General features: G+C 39.9%; 1 protein-coding gene across 5 annotated transcripts in view; it reads right to left on the bottom strand.

Annotated features, from left to right (window-relative positions):
- The window catches only part of ARHGAP10 (Rho GTPase activating protein 10), a 366,346-nt gene that overhangs the window by 40,418 nt on the left and 307,445 nt on the right, over positions 1–18,483 (bottom strand). For all 5 annotated transcript variants that reach the window (XM_023557138.2, XM_003417542.4, XM_023557137.2 and 2 more), the window contains one exon: positions 3,693–3,852. In XM_023557138.2, the coding sequence (XP_023412906.1) occupies positions 3,693–3,852 (160 nt within the window). The remainder of the gene's footprint in view (positions 1–3,692; positions 3,853–18,483) is intronic.

The raw sequence follows: 18,483 nt of genomic DNA, 5'->3' as shown, positions 1-18,483 counted from the left end.
TAATACATCCTAGAGAAATAAGAGCCCTCACACAAATAGATATACGCACACCAATGTTCACTGCAGCACTGTTCACAATAGCAAAAAGATGGAAAAAATCTAGGTGCCCGTCAACAGATGAACAGATAAACAAATTATGGTACATACACACAATGGAATACTACACAAGAATAAAGAACAATGATAAATCCGTGAAATATCTCACGACATGGATGAATGTGGAGGGCATTATGCTGAGTGAAATCAGTCGCAAAAGGGCAAATATTGTATGAGACCACTATTAAAAGAACTCAAGAAAAGGTTTAAACATAGAAGAAAACATTCTTTGATGGTTACAAGGATGGGGAGTGGGGAGAGGAGGATTCATCTTAGGTGAAGGGAAAGACAACACACAATACAGGGCAAGTCAGCACAACTGGGCTAAACCAAAAGCTAAGAAGTTTCTTGAACACAACCAAACACTTCGAGGGACAGAGTAGCTGGGGCTGGGGACCATGGTTTTGGGGGACTTCTAGGTCAATTGGCATAACAATGTTTAAGAAAATGTTCTGTATCCCACTTTGGTGAGTGACATCTGGGGTCTTGAAAGCTTGCAAGAGCCCATCCAAGATGCATCAGCTGGTCACAACCCACTTAGAGCAAAGGAGAATGAAGAACACCAAAGACGCAAGGAAAATATTAGCCCGAGAGACAAAAGGTCCATTTAAACCAGAGATTCCATCAGCCTGAGACCAGAAGAACTAGATGGTGCCTGGCTACCACCAATGATCGCCCTGACAGGGAACACAAGAGAGAGTCCCAGATGGTACAGAACTCAAATTTACATAAAAAGGCTAGACTTAATGGTGTGACTGAGACTGGAGGAACACCCGAAGCCGTGGTCCCTGGACACTCTGTTAACCCAGAACTAAAACCATTCCTGAAGGCCACTCTTCAAACAAAAATTAGACTGGACTATAAAACATAAAATAATACTCATGAAGAGTGTGCTTCTTAGTTTAAGCAGATACAGGAAACCAAAAGGGCAGCTCCTGTCTGAAGGCAGGATGAGAAAGCAGGAAGGGACAGGAGCTGGATGGATGGACATGGGAAACCCTGGGTGGAAAGGGGAAGTGTGCTGCACACTGTGGGGACTGCAAATAGTGTTATATAACAAAACGTGTATGAATTTTTGTATGAGAAATTAACTTGAGCTGTAAACTTTCACCTAAAGCACAATTACAAAAAAAAAAAAGATTATAGCCTTCAAAATCCTATGGGGCAGTTCTACTCTGTTCTATAGGGTCACTGTGAGTCGGAATCTACTCTCAACAGCAATGGGTTCATCTATGTACAACAGCGCACTTCCTAACTTAATGACAGGTCTCGACTGAAATACGCTTACGAATAAATCCTTTGGAAGACACACAAGAAACATCCTCTATGCTTAAGAAAAATACAGATATATTTTTTATTCAATCCAGAGAAAAAAATCAAGTTCTTGAAGTAGGACAATTTCTACATTATAATAAAAATCTCCTTTCCAGGCTTGTTTCAGTCACTTATTTTTTCCTCCTTTTTTGGGCTCTCAAGGTTGGAGTGCTTTCCATGACATTTTAAAATTTGTATGAATAGGAAGCTGGCAGATTCGCTCCTCATTTGATTATGGCCAAAATATCAAGCTCTTCATGTTTCAGGCATGGATGTGTTGTGAATTGAGCATTGGCTGTACCGCGGCTTGTAATGTCACTTTCCTGCAGAACCGCTATGGAAGAAGGATGACTAAACTATTCTCCAGTGCCTCCTGGAAGAAATAATTAGGATCTGGTTTTTGCTAAAATATTTTAAAAAATTAAAAAGAAAAGGCCAAGTTCCACCTCAGGAGTGCTTTAGGGTTACAGATCCCGGGTTTCTATGTGACCACTGTTATTGCTGGTTGCAATACTAAAGTGAAAGAGAATTTTTATTCTGGAATGGTAAAAGAATTTTTATTCTGGAATGGAAAAAGAATGGTAAAAATGACATGCATATTTGAGCTTTATGTAATTTAAATCCACAACACACAGTCTTCAGTATATAAAATGTACATGTATGATAATCTTGGGGGGTAAAAATCTCATCTGGAGAATGTTTCTATACTTGGAATTTCATTTCGATTTTTAGATTTTCAAAGTTTTCAAATTTGGCTACCCCAAAATTTTAGCATACCAAATTTCTCCCAGCCTCTCTTAATACTTAATAAGTTCATAATGAGTTCATGTGAATTCAGCAAGTAACTATAAAAAGCTGAGTAATGTGAGGAACGTTTTCCAATTCCATTTAAAGTCCCACAAATGCCCAGCTACGGTTAGATGGCATCATTACCCATAATTTAAGTAACTTTGGTTAAAAAAAAAAAAAACTTTAAAGACAGGACACCAAAATACTCTCAGAATGAATTATAAATGTGATCTTGGATGTAATTTGATTGACTAATCAAGCCATGCCACGTGATTATTAATGAAGCTTTGTATTTCTTCCCTGAGCATTTGTTTCAAATCTGATGCCACAGTACCACCAATCTGCATTTACTCCAGTCTCAGCCAACACTGTAAAACAAACCCTCAGGTAGTAAGCCCAGGCCCACAGTATTTTCTTTTCTTTTTGGAATGAGTGTTATTTGTACTAATAGAAGAAGCCCTGGTGGTGCAGTGGTTAAAGCACTCGGCTGCTAACCAAAAGGTCAGCTGTTCGAACCCACCAGCTTCTCCATGGTAGAAAGATGTGGCAGTCAGCTTCCGTAAAGATTTACAGCCTTGGGAACCCTATCGGGCAGCTCTACTCTGTCCTATAGGGTCACGATGAGTCAGAATCTACTCAACGGCAGGGGGTTGGGTTTGGGGTTAGTTGTACTAATACACCCCTGCTGATCTGCACATGCCTGGCACTAAGCCAAACTGAGAAGATAAAACCAGGTATTTTATCCATCAATTCTTCTCTTTTTTTTTTTTCCCATTGTGCTTTAGGTGAAAGTTTACAGCTCAAGTTAATTTCTCATACTCAAATGTATACACATATTGTTATGTGACATTAGTTGCTATCTCTATAATGTGAGAGCACACTCCCCCTTTCCATCTGTTTCCTGTGTCTGTCCATTCAACCAGTTCCTGTCCCTTCCTGCCTTCTCATTCTGCCTCTGGACAGGAGCCACCCAAATGGTCTCCTGTATCTGCTTGAACTAAAAAGCACACTCTTCACGAGTATTATTTTATTATCCATCAATTCTTGATTATGTATGGTGCTATGGGGTAAAACAGCAGACTGCGAGCATCAAGCTCTCTAACATTCATATAACTAAAATATCATTCTACAGAGTTTCAAGAGTCCATCCACCACAGTGCAGGCATCCTTATATCCCTAAAAGTTTGTATAACTAGTGAGAACGCAGCCAGAGTAAAGCAGTCACCAGTTTCCTCTGCACAACCCAAAATGACCGTGCACTGAACCGACACCGGATCAGGTAGTACAATCCAGCTCCTCCTTGCTGGGAATGCAGACATTACTGAAGAAAGGCTTTATCCTATGTATCCTTCTCCCTTTGGCAGTCCCTCTGCCCATTGGCTAGAGAACGATGGTCCGATCTAACAGCTTCAGAACCCCCCACAATGTGAACGTCAAAATACAGAAGGTCATGGCCCTCCTCCCCTCAGCACCAGACAAGCGCAGTTACTTACGCAGTGGCTGCCCATTCCCCAAAGCTCTCCCCATCTGTAAGAAGGTGGTTTCTGTCTGGTCCAAGAGGCCCATGGACAGTGGCAGTTGTGGGAGATGGGGAGGAAAGCGAGTCTAGACTGCTGGTAGGGGTGTCCTCCTTGGGAGGGTTAGGACCGTCACCTAGGAAGCAAAAGGCATCAAGTTTCAATGAAATACTCAGAGAAAAAAAAGAAAACAACTCTCATAATAATTACATGGTGTTACTTGATTAGTCAACCAAATTACATCCAAAATTACATTTATAAGTCAGCCTGAGAGTATTTGGGTGTCCTGTCTTTAAAGCATTAAAAAAACAAAAACAAAAATGCTTAAAATAAGTCATACATAATACAGTGAGGAGTGTTTTCCCCCCAAGAAAACACAACAATCAAAATCAGATCAAATAGAAGATGAAACCCTTTATGGCGACCACAATGACTTCCTGATCTCTAAGGAGCACAGTCATAACCAGCAATAACCTCAAGGACAAGTAAGAGCTGTGCACCAGCCATGCAGGGTCTGACCTCTTGCTTTCTAGTCACCTGATTTTTTTTTTTTTTTAAGCCATTCTCAGTCCCCACTTAGTGCCTAATAAATTAAACAACTCTCAAGGGACCTTGTCTTCTGAGCTGGTATGTTGGATTGCAATTTAATAGCCCAACTTATTAAACTCCCCAGTCCTAGAGAAACTTCCATTTCCCTGTGAGAATTAGGGAGGATGTTATGCAAGAATCAGGCCCCTGTAGTGACTGCAGTGGATGAATTTAAACTAAAATGAAAAAGTCTTTTTTTTTCCATGGGTTGCGTGATTTATGCTTTCACAGAGGACTGTTTCATGAAATATGTTTAGCATCATTTTTTTATATATACATTATGGGCTCTGGCGGAAAATGCAGGAGGTGGAAAAGAGAGCTCACAAGAACAGCTGCTTCCCTCAAGTGGTCTTCTTGCTTCCATGGTACTCCCAGCTACCATAAAATGCACCTGAGCAGCACCCATCAGAGCTTGGGCTCTTTAGCCAAACCCTAGTCCCCATTAAGTATTACTCTTTTGAAGTGCCCTGCAGAGGCAGCAGCATGCTATGGAGATGGTACTAGTTTAGCCTTGATTTTACAGGTAGTTAATCTTAACATTTGGTCAACAAGATACCATGGAAGCAAGTGAACACCAAGTGGAAGTCCATAGCCCCAACATCAAAAGCTCCTGATTGAATCTTCATTTTTCATCAGTCCTAGATCCTAGAAGGAGTCCTGAGGTGGTGTAAATAGTTAAGTGCTCGACTGCTAGCTCAAAGGTTGGCGTTTCAATTGCACCCAGAGATGTCTTGGAAGAAAGGACTGGCGATCTGCTTCCAAAAGGCCATAGCCTTGAAAACCTTATGGAATGTAGTCCTAATCTGCACACATGGGGTTACCATGAGTTGGAGCTGACTTGAAAGCAACTAACAACAATAGACCTAGAAACAGAGTATGAATGAATGCCAGGAACAGCGAGGAACTTACTCTCAGAAGACCATCTTAGATGGATTTCAATTCTACTGGTCACGATGTACAAGAAAGATTCCAGACTCCTAATAAGCTAGATCCCAAGATGCTAATTTTGAAAACTGACTGTACACAATAATTCTTATTTAACTCTGACCCAGCTTACAACTTAGGATATGATAGAGAATCTTAAAAATGGAGATCTAGAAAAGATGAATTCAGGGAAGTAGGAGTTAAAGATGGTGATGATGGCTAGAAGAAGGAATTTCCTATGGTGGCAGTTAGAGCAAAGTATCTGGATGATCCTATGCAGATGATTCTGGTAAAAAAAAAAAAAGGTTTTCTGAGCTTTTTCTTTCATAAGTGTGTTGAGGAGTAGGGGTCGGGTTATGGTGGGTTGGGCAATAAACCCTATATCCGTGGGCAAGGCTTTCTCCGTGGTTTTAGTCTCCCTGTAAATCTCTGAGCTGTCTCTGCTCAAATGTACAGTCTAGAATACTACTATTCCACTTTCCATGAATTCACTTTTTCCACAGCCCTTTACCACAATAGGATTTAGCTAATTGGAGTAATTCATCCCCAAACAGAAGGGCCGATTTTCAGGCAAACGAACCAAAACCCACGAATGGACCACTGCTGTGATTTTCCTTTCGATTTAGTTTCTTTTTGAAATACAGTCTACTTTGGAACAAAGGCTACCTCTTTCCCTGCGCCTGGATAGCTCAACTCCAACCAGTTCTTTTCTGCAAATGAGCCCAAGCACAACAAGGCTTCCCAGGCCCTCCCTGTGGCCCTTGGCCATCATGGGCAACAACTCCCTTTAAAATTAAAAGGGTCTCAAATGTAACCCCAGCATAAAGTCTAAAAGTAAACCCCTGAACATGTACCTGCACTAGAGCTTCCAATTCAGGGCTTGGCTAGAAGTAGCAAAATATGATCAGTTCTGAAGCAGAACAGGGTAACCTCAAAAGTGAGTCAGACGCAAGCAGTTCCCTGGCTTCAGGAGACCGGATCCTGGCACTCAGTCTCCCTGTCTGCGCGGCCGGGCATGACACAGCCCAGGCCTTAGCAAATGACAGTCTGGGACCAGCTTATTCCCTGACTCATTCCTACAAGGAGAAACCTGTCAATGAGAAGTAACTGTGGGGAACCAGAGACCAAAGGTCTAATGTTACTTTAAAAAGATGCCTGAAATGCTTTTACAGCCAGATACACAACTCATCTACATTTCCTCTAATCCTTCTCCCAAGCAGACTGACGCAGCACAAACTGCCATTCAACGTATTAAATCACATTCTATTAGGAGAATTTCTCTCTTCCTTCCTGCCAAATGGTCGCAATCTGAACCCTCAAGTTAAAATAATATTGGTAGAAAGGAATATGATCAAAAAGACACTTCATCCGATTTTCGAAGCGCACACAACTCCTTTCTCCTTCACTGTTAGGGAACGATTTTACCTTCTTGAGAGAATCATTGAATCTGGGGGGATGCTAGCATCAAGCACATAAACATTAGACACTTATAACCATCTCTGCAACTTTGGTTCATCAAAAATCAAATGACTACTTTTTAAGTATGATGGCTATAATAAGACTTTTTAAAATTTTTTGCTCAGTGATTTCTGGAATAAAAATTTTAAATCCTAATTTGTGATTGAAAATTAATGTCAGATACTCGCATCATTTTCATCTTGCATTTCTTTTGAGTAGTCATACAACCTCTTTCTTTAGGTACTATAACAAAACTCAAAAAAACCAAACCCACTGCTGTTGAGCCAATTCTGAATCACAGCGACCCTACAGGACAGAGTAGTACTGCCCCACAGGGTTTCCAAGGAGCGCCAGGGGATTTGAATTGCCAACTTTTTGGTTAGCAGCTGAGCTCTTAAATACTGTGTCACCAGGGCTCCTATTTTATAACAGACAAATCACCTAGAAATAAAAAGATTGTTTCAGTAAGTGAACAAAATGGTACTAAAGGGCTTTCGTTATGAACAGAATCCAAGATAAAAAATGCACTAGAACTAGCACCAGAAAATATCCAGCTTAATTCCTGCCTTTCTCCACAAAGCACTTTTCTGCCTTTCCTGCCTCTTCTCTCCTTTCTCAATCAATTTTGTATTTCATTGCCATCTGATGGTTTCATGACCTGGCTTTAGATCCCCATCTCCATTATAAGTTTTTTGATGGTGGAGATCGTGTCTTCGTCTTGGTAATCCTTAAAGAGCACAATGCTGTGCCAGGCCAATAAGGATTCTTCAGGAAATATTGTGGACTTGCTGTCACATGGAGTATCAGTACAGAAATCCATTGCCTTGGGGAATTAAGGGGGGGAGGATCTAAAAACCTCAAAGTATTCTTACAAAATCTGCATACTCTTTCCGATTCTCATCCTCTCTCCTTCTAAGCACAAATATCTCTAACCCTTTTTGTTCACTCAGTAGGCATTTACTGAGTTTCTATTTATGCACAAGGCACATCGCAGATGCTGACTTATAAAGGTGGAGCATCAATCCCTTATCCAAAGATGCTCATAGTATAGTGTAGAACACAAGTAAAGACATGAACAGCAAAAGGTAATGTGTACTATAACATCACAGTATCAAGAAGCTTAGAGATCACAGGGAAAGGAGCTTCCAAACCTGCCAAGGTGGGGGTGAAGGATGTGTGGGGTAAAGCAACAGGAATAGGAAGAAATTGTTGCAAGACTGTTAAGCAAAGATCCTCTGGTAGAGAAAATATCATGGTTGAAAGCCTAGACCACATAGACTGTGGCAGTTTTCAGAATTGCAAGTAGTTGGATTTGTCTATAGGACAGGATCAGAAGGAGAAAGCAGGGATATGAAGTAGGGTGAAGAGCTTTGTATATAACACTTTGGATATGTATTTTATGGGCACTGAACAGTTATTGCAGGGATTAAGCTATGAAGTGGCATGACCCAGGGAATGGATTCAAAAGACATTTAGGTATTATAGTTATTTGAACTTCGTGAATAAATGTGAAGGATGAGAAAGGAACCTAAGATAACCCTTAAGTTCTTAGCTTAGGCAACTGGATAAATGGGAGAATCATTAGCTCAAACAGGCAGTAAGAAACAAGGAGCAAATTGGGCATGGGAGATAATAAGAACAAGTTTAGACATGTTGGATTTGAGGAGTCAATAGAAAACCCAAGTGAAAATATCTTGAGAGTTGGTTATAGAACTCTGGAGCTCAGGAGAGAGGTCTGAGATAGTTTTATTGACTTGGGGATCAGATAGGTAGAGTTAAAGCCACAGCAGGGATGGAGAGAACAAAGGAAAACATGTAGAAATATAAGACAGCATTGAGAAACTTCAGGTTTAAGGAGCAGGCATCTTTTTAAAGCAATAACATCATTATCATTATTATGGAAACCCTGGTGGTGTAGTGGTTAAGTGCTACAGCTGCTAACCAAGAGGTTGGCAGTTCAAATCCACCAGGTGCTCCTTGGAAACTCTATGGGGAAGTTCTACTCTGTCCCATAGGGTCGCTATGAGTCGGAATCGACTCAAAGGCAGTGGGTTTGGTTTATCAGATGGAATACATAAACGTATGTTTTATTTTCATGGTAGACTAAAAGAATCTTCAAAGACTGGCAGGAAATTAGAGCAAAAACGAGGAACAGAACCTCGATAATTCTATCCTATCTTAACCCCTTAGAGGAGTTTTATGGCCTTAATTTTAATATATTAATAAACTTTTACTCTGGTTCATTGAATTTGGATGCTCTGATGATGACAAACTATTCTCTCCATTTACATTCAACTTCCTGGTCATTCATTAAACATAAATAGAAGTGCTTTTGCATTCTTGGAGGGAATGGGGCTTTGAGTTTTCCCTCCCATTTCATTCTTCTTTGTGTTCCTCTCAAATAGATTTCCTAATGGTTAAGAAGTCAGAGAGAGCTCCTCTGAATCCCCTCCCTGCTTTTCTTCCACTTAGCCTAACACATGGTAAGAAACTACAGAAAGTTTCTGCTGTTCCTCAGAGATGGGCTGTCTCCACAGCAGCAAGGCTAGTCCATGTTCCCCACTCTTAAGCAGCCTGGCTTAAGTTTTAGCAAAAGGAAGAAAGAAAAGTAAAAGAAAAGAGGACAGAAAAAAGAAAAGAAAAAAAAAAATCTGGTGTATAAGTTGAATTCAAGAAACCTCCCAGTCACACATCTGATTAATTGGAAGACACCTGTGGACTACTGCTTCTGGCTCCATTGGCACATGATGCTCTTCCTGTCAGGTCAGAATAATCTTAAAAGCTTCTAATATCAAATAGTTAATCAGTAGGATCAAACAAAGATTTACTGAGAAAAAAAAATGACTGCACATAGAACAACCCACTAAGACTTACTCTACAGGCCAGTCAGGAAAATCCCAGTCAAGATATCAATGAAACTTTTAAGTGGAAACCCATTTATGTCCTCCCACATATGCCCAACAACAACAGCAACAAAATAAAATAACGTTTAGAAAATAAATTTAAAAAAAATACATAGCTGCATTCAAAAGCTTGTTAAACATTTCTGTGGAACTGAAACAAAGGAAACACTCAGAGGTCAGTGAGAGCAAAGGACAAAGCCCTACTGGCTCCAAGACCAATTGAAACTAGCAGAACCAGCCAGATATTCAAATCCTGTGGGATCTGTAGCTCTACAATACACCAGACATGGGCCAGGGGGACTAGAAACAGGCTTTCTATGTAGAACTAGAGGCTGGAAAGAGTATTCCACAGTAAATGGAGGCCAAAAATCTATGACCAAGTTCCCAACTTGCCCAAAGAACTAGATTTGACATTTGTGCCCTTCCCATCTGTAGATGAGCATTATATGGAGATAACATCTGGACAGGGAATAGATAAAAGTAGGAAAGAAGGGAGGAAAGAAGGATCCAGCCAACCATAACCATGCACATACACATACAAAATTCACCTTCAAATGGACTTGCAAACTAAATAGCAAATTCAACAAATACGAAACTTCAGAGATTTATAACATAAAGGTATAAGTGGAATTGCCAATATCTGGAACCCAGAAGAGATCAATTAAAATGAGGGGAAGAAATATTTAAACAAATAATGACCAATTATTCAAAAATAAAGAAACTTCAAGGACCCCAATATAGAGGGCTCAAAGTGCCAAACGGGAATAAAAAAATCATGCATATAAGACCTATTATTGTAAAATTTATAAATATAAAATAAAAAGGGAAAAAATTAAAGTATTCAGACAGAAAGAGCAGATCGGATTGAAAAAAAAACCAAATAGAACCAGACTGACATCAGACTTTTCAAAAGCAACACCAAGTAAAGAATGATACTGAAGTAATTTTTTAAAGTATTAAAGGAAAATAAATTTTAGCATAGAATTTTATATCCAGCCAAATTGTCGTTCAAATGTGAGAGCATAATAAAAATACTATCAGACATAAAAATCTCCAAATGCCTGTCACACAAAGACCTATATTGATAAAATTCTTAGAGAAATTCCTCAAGCATTCAAATAAAACAAGCAATATAGGATGTTCGACTAATTTTGATAACATCTATTGTTGTCGTCTTGAAAGAAAATCTAGGAAAAAAATAACCAAAATAATCCAGAACCAAAATTGTAGAAAATACCAACATGATCAAGGCTGGTAGACTAGAGGGGCATAAGAGTCCATTAACTTATTTGTTATCGGGGTGGAAGGAGAAATATAGACAGTTAAGTTTAAGAAATCAATAGGTGAATGAGTGTATAAGTCTCAAAAATAAGGGTAGCCACCTTAGAAACAAATAAACAAAAATATGTATCATTGGAAACAGCAAAATAACACTTGATTTATTAAAGAGAAAGCAGGAAAGAAGAGGAAAAATTAATTAAATAAAAAATATGAATATGACAGACGTCGTTATGTAATGGTAATTATAACCCAGTACCCTAGTGCCGTCGAGTCAATTCCGACTCATAGCGACCCTATAGGACAGAGTAGAACTGCCCCATAGAGTTTCCAAGGAGCACCTGGCGGATTTGAACTGCCAACCCTTTGGTTAGCAGCTGTAGCACTATAAATGGATTAAGTTCACCAACTGAAAGACAGTGACTCTCCAAATGTATTTTTAAAATCCAACAATATGTTTTAAGCACTGCTTAAAACAAAAAGACAAAGAAAGGCTGAAAACAGTAACAGAATAATAGATGGATATAGTAGGTAAATAGCAGCCCAAAGAAATATAATGACCTTAACAAATTCAATAAGAAACAAAGAGGACCACTTTATATTGGTACAGGGACAAGATAACTGAATCAAAAGAAAAGCACTTAGTGATACACCCTCAAGCAACAAATAACAGAACTGTAAGGAAAAAATGAAAAAATCAACAATTACAGCTGAAATTTTAACACACTGTCCTCAGATAGTGATATCAGGTAATCAAAACTAAGAGAGAGAAAGCTATAGCTGTAACCAGCAATACAAATACTATGATCTAGTTTACACACATGTGCACACACACACACACAACTGGCAATTAGCAAAGAATACATATTTTTTCAAGAACACATATTTTTAAAGGGTGCCTATAGAGTGTTTTTTTTTTTTATAGAGTGTTTATAAATTCTAAGGGATAAATACTATACAGATTTTCTTATCAGATCATAATTGCAAAATAATTAGAATTTAATACACAAAAGGACAGATTTTATAATTTCCATATGTTGGGAAACTAAAAACAAAACTTACTGCTGTCGAGTCGATTCCGACTCATAGCGACCCTACAGGACAGAGTAGAACTGCCCCATCGAGTTTCCAAGGAGCGCCTGGTGGATTCGAACTGCCGACCTCTTGGTTAGCAGCTGTAGCACTTAACCACCACGCCACCAGGGTTTCCATTGGGAAACTAGATATGGTTAAAAAGAAAATCATAACAGGAATTAAGAAATATTTAGAATCAATGATAAAACCAGTTTATCAAAACTTGTGAGACACAACAAAATAATACCAAAGAGAACTTTATAGCTTAAGACAGGAAACATAAAAAGCTAAGGTCATTTTATGTCATGTTTAAGTAGACTATTTTCCTAAATACCGCCTGGCGGATTCGAACTGCCGACCCTTTAGGTTAGCAGCCGTAGCACTCAACCACTACGCCACCAGGGTTTCCTTTTTTTATTTTCCTAAATACTGCTAGTGAAAGAGTCATTATGACTATTTAAATACTCAAATTAAATTCAGTTGGTGTGAATTCTCAATAAAGCTAAAATTTACTGAAATATGTTTGATGTACTCACTCAGGAGTCCCTGGGTGGTGTAATGGGTTAATGCACTCAAGCTGCTAACCAAAAGATGGAGGTTCGAGTCTACCCAGAGGCACCTTGGAACAAAGGTCACAGCCTTGAATCCTATGGAGCACAGTTCTACTCTGACATACATGGGGTCACCATGAGTCAGAACTGACTCTACGGCCACTGGTTTGGTACTCATGCAACAGGGATTACTTGTTTACTATCATTAACACAAGAAGTGCCCTGGTGACACAGTGGTTAAGTGCTCGGCTGCGAACTGAAAGGTCGGAGGTTAGTTAGGACCCACCAGCCCTCTGCAGAAGAAAGATGTGGCAGTCTGCTTCTGTAAACATTACAACCTTGGAAACCCTATGGGGCAGTTCTACTCTGTCCTCTAGGGTCGCTATGAGTCAGAATCAACTCGATGGCAATAGGTTATCATTAATACAATCAGGCTACTCCATAAAGTAAAAGCTTATATTCTTAAGTATTGTTTTTATTAGTATGTAAGACTTTCTTGGGGAAAAATCGGCAAAATCCCACTGGAAATCAGCAAGAGTAGTATTGAAGACTTTATGGGGAAAAAAAAAAATCCAAAATGCCAGTGAAAATCAGCAAGGTTAGTATGTAAGACTTTCGGAGGGGACAGGGACTCCAAAAAGACAATGAAAATCAATGAGAAAACGTGACTTAACATACAAAACCACCAAATCAAACCCGTTGCTGTTGAGTCAATTCTGACTCGTAACGAGCCTATAGGACAGAGTAGAACTGCCCCATAGGGTTTCCAAAGAGCAACTGGTGAATCTGAACTGCTGACCTTTTGGTTAGTAGCCAAGCTCTTAACCACTATACCACCAGGGCTCCTAACATGAAAGCTCGCTCTTAATACTGGGCAATAAATCTAAAGGCTTAAACATGATTTACTTTTGGGGGTAACTTCAAACAAAATTAGGCGGACTCACTCTTCCACCAGGAGAAGGCAAGCAAAGCTGCTCAGGTTAATATCCATCCCATATGCCTCTCCCCTTGTGCCCGGATTTTCCTGTCATTTTGCATATAATTATACTATTGTCACCCTGTAGTTCTTATCTTTTACATAAAAAAAAAGGCCACCAAATAATAAGTTCAGAGTATTTCAAACTCTTCTTTGCCCAATGACATAAACTCTGTATCTGCTATGATAATGATATATTAATGGAGGACTCAAGCACCAGAATTTAGGCTTAATATCTGAAGCTAAAGAGAGATCATGAGGTGGGGAAGAGAGAAAGGATATCCTCCAAGATAAACATCTCTGGGCAAAAGTCACAGTGGCAATCTGACTCCTCCCTGGTAACAGCCCTGGGAGTGAAGCTGATGGGAAGAGGCTGAAGCCGAGAGGGGATTATAAACAGGGATTAGGAAGAGAGTTCATTTGTTTGTGTTGCTAACTTATATAAGACTGTTTAAAACATAACCTTTGAACTAAGCAGGATATACTCATGCCATAGTTTCCACCATGTGGCAGATAACATGACATCATTAAATGTACTTCAAGCCATAATGCTCTTTCCTCCTAATGTTACCCAGGACATTCACAGTACTGAAAGAGAAGGGGTGCCTAGTATCAAAAACAGTACTTCCAAACTCGTCTTATATATATTGGCATAATTTCTACTTTGCTAAAATAAAGTCTGTGTTGTTATATTTTACACCATGGCAAAACTAGCGTTTAATGATACAGTAGTAGTGTAACTAACTAGTACACTATTCTAGTAGAAACTTATTCTAGCATAAACTAGAAAAAGCCAAAATTTATGTTTTTCCTCCCCCTCGCCCAAAATGCTGCTGGATTTGACATTGTAATCAAAATGTAAGGCTGAACAACAAATGTGGAAGTGACCCCTATAACTAAAACTGAATACACCTAGGAGCTGGGGAGAAGCTTCGTATGTGAACCAGTAGAAAGAGGGGGGAAAGAAAACATTTCTCAACCAATTTTCATAAAGGGATGGGTAACAACAATTGAATTTTAAGTGTAATGGAGACCAAGGATATAGCTACCATGTGCTCTTTAACGATCTAGCACATCAGAAGAGTAGAGCTGACCAAGCAGTGCAGGTCTCTGAACAGTGGCTAATACAGGACAAAGTATAGTACTTGACAAGAAATGAGACACCGTTGATCTGTCATACTAAAAAAATCAGCGCAATGACCCATCGAGTTTGGAATTCTGCTTTTAACGAGAATATTCAAGGACACTCTGGTTTTCCATGGCTTTATCCTTCTTCCCCAGCTCTTGGAACTACATCATAATGTCTGCTTACTTTCAAACTACTGGGTGAAACTGTTGTGGGCAGTGAAACATTCAAGAGTTCCAACTCTGACTGAAAGAGCATGTCTTTCAGAATAGTTTACCATTCACTACTGCTCCAAAGAAAGGATGACAGTTTTGTTTTTGCATCTTATCCTTAGCACCACCACTCCCATAATTACTGACTTTCTGCCACCAGGGCTGCCAGATACCCAAACTTATTGCGAGACTCAGGAAAAACGGGAAAAGGCCACGTCTAAACAACACTGAGGAACAGCCTATCTTGCCTCGCTTGATTATCTAAGATTGGTTTCTTCCAAGTGGTCCACCTCCTTGGCTGTTAAAGAAAAGTGAATAGGCTTGTTCCTTCATGACCTTCCCAGACACTTGGCTAGGCAAGAGCCTCACGAGTTCTGTGACCTTCTCTAACTGGACGCTGCAGCATCCAAATGGAATGACCCATCACTGCAAAACAGTATGTTAGCAGCATGGCCTGAGGAGAAGGGTCATGGTCAGATCCAAAACCAAATTACCACCTAAGCAGCCAGAGAAACTCTGGCACTCACCTCACATCTTTCCATGTGCTAGTCTACTTCAGCAACTGAAATGGCCAAAGAACTGACATAACTTTGTTAATCAAGTACCATCAATTAGGGCATCAAACAGGTAAGAACTAAAGAAAGAAAAATTCCAGAACAAGACTAGAATAAAGTTGGGATATTTTTCAGGCCAGAGATTTATTCTTATCCTCCTCAAAACCTAGGCAAGAAGAATTAAGAGTTCTAGGTCATATTATCTTATCCATTAATTTTCCTTAACTGGAAACATACACACACAGAGTTCATTTATTAAACAAATTAGAATAATAACGATAGGTTAGGAAACTCTTTAAAATTGAACTTTTTAAATTGAAAATGTAACTGAGTATTTTTCTTTAAAAAGCAAATCCAACCCAACCATTCAAGGAAAACTCTTCATTCCTGACAATAGAGTAACCAAACCTGTTCCCATCGAGCTGATTCCAACCCATAGTGACCCAAAGGACAGAGCAGAACTGGCCCATAAGGTTTCCAAGGCGGTAATCTTTATGGAAGCCAACTGCCACATCTTTCTCCTGAAGAGCTGCCGGCTGGTGGGTTCAGACTGCTGATCTTTCAGTTACCAGCCTAGTGCTTTAACCACTGCACCACCAGGGCTCCAGTCCTTAGAGTAAAAAAAAAAAACCCAGTGCCGTCGAGTCGATTCCAACTGACAGCGACCCTATAGGACAGAGTAGAACTGCCCCATAGAGTTTCCAAGGAGCACCTGGCAGATTTGAACTGCTGACCTCTTGGTTAGCAGCCGTAGCACTTAACCACTACACCACCAGGGTTTCCGTCCATAGAGTAGTAGATAGTAAAAGATTACTGTTTAAAACAGTCTATATTCTTTGCCCAGAAAATCTTCCTTATGTCTTACATTGGGGGGAAATGGGGCCAATTGCCCCGTCAAGGAAAGAAAGCTAATTGTGTTTCTCAGCAGTGAGAGATGCACTGAAATGCAGGTTAAAACTGCTAAGTGAAAGGAAAGGTTCTTAAAGCCCTACTAACCCCAATTCTCAATTATAGTACAAGTTAAAGCAATGTCATGCTGGCTAAGGGGCAAAACATTCCCTCACGAAACAAGACAAACTATAATGGGAACCACGTAATGAAGCTAAATAACATACAGACTGATGACAGTCAGTGGCTACATGAGGATAATTCACTGTGACCACTTTTGTGTGTGGCCTTTCTAGCCATGGTCTTATAACTCCCACCCAGGTGATTGTGTGATAGGGTAATTGTGGCCTACCAAAGGGATTGGTCAATTTTGCCTTAAAAGAGACGCAATTCCAAGGCAGAGAGGAGGAGCCCACCACCAAGAAGAAAGGCGAGACCAGCAGAAAAGACCCAGCAGCAGAAGCCCGACAGTGAGGTGGGCTTTCTGGCCCATGGAGAAAGAAAGCTGAGTGCCTTTGGGCAGAGACTGAGGGCTGGGGAGAAGTGTGTCTGCAAGCACTGCTGGGGAGAGGCCATCCTGATGAAAGAATTGTATCCTGACTGTTCTTAAGCCTGAATTGTAACTGTTACTTCCCTTATAACAAACCACATAATCGTGAGTATGGTCTGTGAGTTCTGTGTGGCCATTACAATGAATTATCAAACCCAGCAGAGAAGTAGAGAGTGCTGTGTGCGGGACGGCTGGTGTGTGAGTTAGTAAAGATGGCGGAGAGAGGAGGCTCGTCCAGCATCCACCTCACATGAGTCAGCCTTACGCTGTTGCTCTCGGTTCTCCTTCCCCCTTGTGGGGTTGGAGGAGGTCAGATACTGCCCCCACGCTGTTTTTACAGTAATATACTTTCTTTTATCTGAAATCTGGAAATATTGTGTCCAGCAAAGAAGGGTCTCTCAAGGAAAAATCTCTCCCACGCCCCATCCCAAAAGCATAATAAAAGCAAAGCTACATACAGATATGCATCCCCAAAGAGAGTATGAAAAAAAGGTGACTCTTGAACTATAAATTAAAATGTCGTATCAAGGCACAAAAAACGAATGTAATAAAAATGCCATAAAATTATAAAGTAGATTTTCTATACAGCTTTGCCCAAGGATTTAAAAAAATTAAGCATAACGCTTGCCCCAAAAAGCTACTGGATGGCTAAAATATGCTGAAGGTGCACGCTAAGTAAAGCTGATGAGTGAATCAGCTATATATTATAATTACGTGACATAAAATACAGACCACCCCTCCATTATAAAATTATAACAGCGGCTAACAGGCATTAGGTTACAATTCAAGGAACGACCTCTACTACTTGCAAAGGTCGATGAAAGTCTATAGCAATTCAATTATACAGCAAATAAGACCAATTGGGTTTCAATGGCAGTAGAAGTCAAAGCTACCTGCTTAGAGAGCATTTTTACATCATAATCGCTGTCCTGGGATATTTATTTAGATACGGAGATTTTTGCCTACATAAACAAACACAAAATATAACAAATATGTGCTATTATCCCTAGACATCAAAAAGTAATCTGATACTGAATCAAAATGTCTTCCATAAACTTCTGAGGAAGCCTGCCACTTTGACAGCTCAGGAAATTCAGAGTACTGTGCTCAAAACACAAACACCAGTACAGCTGAGACAATGAAGACTATTGGACCTCCTTGCTTCTTACCTGTCCTCCTCCTCCCATTATTCCTTTTACCTAAAGGATGTAAGTTTTTAATCAATTGCCAAATTAAGACACTAGCAACCAATACACCTAGGTATTATACCTTACACTGGACCAAAATAACTAAAAATAATATCACGTTAAATAGATAACTGATATGACTGTTACATTTTCTGTGAAAGAATATCTGAAGTCCTCCTACTTCATGCATCAGGCCCTCAGGAAGATATAATTAAGAATTCTTGAGCATTTACCACACACTGGGTGCTTTACATCTGTAAGTCATTTGTTTTTTGCAAAAACCCTGTGAAGTTATTGCCCCAAACTTGTAAGGCTTAGAGGGGGATTAGCTGAGCTGAAACCCTGGTGGTGTAGTGGTTAAGTGCTACAACTGCTAACCAAAAGGTCGGCAGTTCGAATCCACCAGTCACTCCTTGAAACTCTATGGGGCAGTTCTACTCTGTCCTATAGGGTTGCTATGAGTCGGAATTGACTCAACAGCACTGGGTTTGGTGTTTT

This window comes from Loxodonta africana, chromosome 13 (genome assembly GCF_030014295.1).
Source record: "Loxodonta africana isolate mLoxAfr1 chromosome 13, mLoxAfr1.hap2, whole genome shotgun sequence".
In the NCBI taxonomy this organism is placed as follows: Eukaryota; Metazoa; Chordata; class Mammalia; order Proboscidea; family Elephantidae; genus Loxodonta; species Loxodonta africana.
The sequence above is the reverse complement of the archived record's forward strand: the minus strand, read 5'-3'. Positions and strand labels throughout refer to the sequence as shown.